Genomic DNA, 2,427 nt, shown 5'->3' on the forward strand with positions numbered 1-2,427 from the left:
ACTGGCCTTGAACCATAAACTTTCAGGACTGGGAAAACTAAGAACGCAGCTTTTCCGTTCAGAGTCGTCAGGACTGATGTAGACACCTGCGAACACTGTAAATGGCATGACGATGAGAATCACTAGGACCCAAACACACAAGCTAACTATCTTTGCTGCCCGGTATGTACGATATGGCATTCGTTTGGACCGCACCGTTGCCCACACCACCAAATAACGGTCGACACTCATAACCGTTAAAAAGTAAATGCTAGAGAAGATATTGTAGTGATCAATGCTTAGGATGATCTTGCACAGCACTTCTCCAAAAGGCCAGTAGTGTAAGAGATGTTCAGCAATATTTATGGGCAAAACTAAAGTGAACAAGTCGTCGGCTATCGCCAAATTCAGAATAAACATGTTGGTGACTGTCTTCATTTTGGGGGCTTTGAGGATTACATAGATGACGGCGGTATTACCAGTCAGTCCCACCGCACATATCACCGAGTAAATCACTGGTAGAACGACATATAAATCTGCATAAAAGAAGAAGTCTGCCGGAGGCGTGCAGTTTAAATCAGTCCGGTTAAATGAACTGAAATAATAGAAGTCCATGCTGTGGTTGCATGGTGGATTTGTGCCGACGGGCATGGTTAAATTTTCCATACTGAATGAATGAAGCATCCAGGTGATTACTTCTCTAATTCATGGCCAGTGGTTTCAGTCGCACAGAGCCATCCACTCATCTGAGATGGTTGAGAGCGGTCACTACTTGCTTTGTACATGACGAGATCTAAGGATGACACAACATTTTTAAAAGGCATAAAATGCCTCCAGATAACAAGGTAAACATTTGCTTTTCAAGCGAAGTCAACAACATAAAGGCGCATTCAAATAGAAGTAAAGACGCATCACGATATTCATACACTTAATTTACTTTTTTTGGTGACATTCTCTTACATTTCTCTACTATTCTGCAGAGAAATAGTTACAGCATAACTTGCCCAAAATAGCATCGATTTGCATTCCATGAAATGCTGATAAGATTCACAATAAAAACTAAAAACTGTTTATTTTGCATGTTTAGTAGTCTTTTCTTTTGATTTTTTACAAAGACTAATTCCAGTTTTACGCGAAGCCAAATTGTTGTTACTGTACAAAAATTTAAATCAAAAATCTGGTTTGTTGATTGAAATGCGACTGGATTAAGTTCACACAAGAATCAGTCCTTACCGTTAACTGGAGGCTTTCTTGGTCTGTGCTGTCCCCAGTCTGCCGCTGAACAGCATAGCTCCCTCGCTCCTACAAGTTGAAGGAAGGAGCGCAATGCGGTGACGTCATTACCATTTGCGCGCTTTTCCGCGGGCGTATGGGCAGATCGTTTCCCTGCAAGTGTGGCCTTGAAAATAATTTCTGTTTTGATGGACATTATTCAGTTGTTGATCATCCCTGTGTATGTATACAACGTGTTTCTACCTAGATGAAAACTTTTGTAACTTCTAGAGAAACACGACGCTACGATGGAGTTATGTAGTCACACCAATATTACAGTTACAATCTGAGATGTAGAAAGTGCTTAATGTCTCCCCTGGACCGGTCACCTTTTAGAGAGGTTGACAGTGGGCTAGCCTGTATGTAAGAAACTGCTATGAGCATAGTACTAACATTTAATGAATTCAGTATCTATTAAAACACCAAATAATCTTTCAGAAGCCCTGGAATAAGTTACTAACAACATACAACTGCACTTTATCAATCTCTCGCTCTGTTGTTAAGGATTTTCAGGCATCAGACCAGGCATGCTATCCATGCCACCAGGTGTCAGCATCTTAGTGTAATTAATCTTAATAAGGCAGACATGATTCAGACATGTCTTTAAACTGCATGAATGGATTACAGAACATAGTTATGTCTTTTCACTCAGGTAGCAGAAACTGCTGTATACTGCAAAGTGTTGTGTGGAATCAAAAATTACTAGCACTGTGATTTGCTGATGTCTATCTTCATATCCAAACACAGTCAACTCTTGCTGACAGACCAGGACTGAAGTTTTGGAAGATATGTGAGTGATACCAGTCTAGTCCTTGCTAGTGTTTTGCACTGAATCTTAGTTTCTAAACCTTCTTAGAATTGTACTTGAAAATATATATAAATATACACTGTTGGATAAAAAATAGTGCAACAAACCTAATGGCATAAACCAACAGTTTTGAAACTTTCTTTCTTTCTTTCTTTCTTTCTTTCTTTCTTTCTTTCTTTCTTTCTTTCGATCTAACCTATCTCAAGATGATTTTTTGGTAAGTTAGCAAAGAGCCAGCCAATCAAGCATCAAGTCAAGGGCAACCTCAAGTTAGTTTCAAACTATAGACATCAAGGGTTCAGTGACCCCAATCATGCTGTTCCACTTTAGCATATAGACCCACTAATTGGATCTCACATAGCTAATAT

At 39.5% G+C, this 2,427-nt stretch overlaps 1 protein-coding gene across 1 annotated transcript in view; it reads right to left on the bottom strand.

Annotated features, from left to right (window-relative positions):
- The window catches only part of npbwr2b (neuropeptides B/W receptor 2b), a 1,020-nt gene extending 375 nt beyond the window's left edge, over nt 1-645 (bottom strand). Inside the window, exon 1 of the mRNA XM_030770046.1 lies at nt 1-645. This exon is cut by the window's left edge and continues 375 nt beyond it. Within this exon, the coding sequence (XP_030625906.1) occupies nt 1-645 (645 nt within the window).
- Nucleotides 646-2,427: the final 1,782 nt, after the last annotated feature.

Source organism: Chanos chanos, chromosome 3 (genome assembly GCF_902362185.1).
Source record: "Chanos chanos chromosome 3, fChaCha1.1, whole genome shotgun sequence".
In the NCBI taxonomy this organism is placed as follows: Eukaryota; Metazoa; Chordata; class Actinopteri; order Gonorynchiformes; family Chanidae; genus Chanos; species Chanos chanos.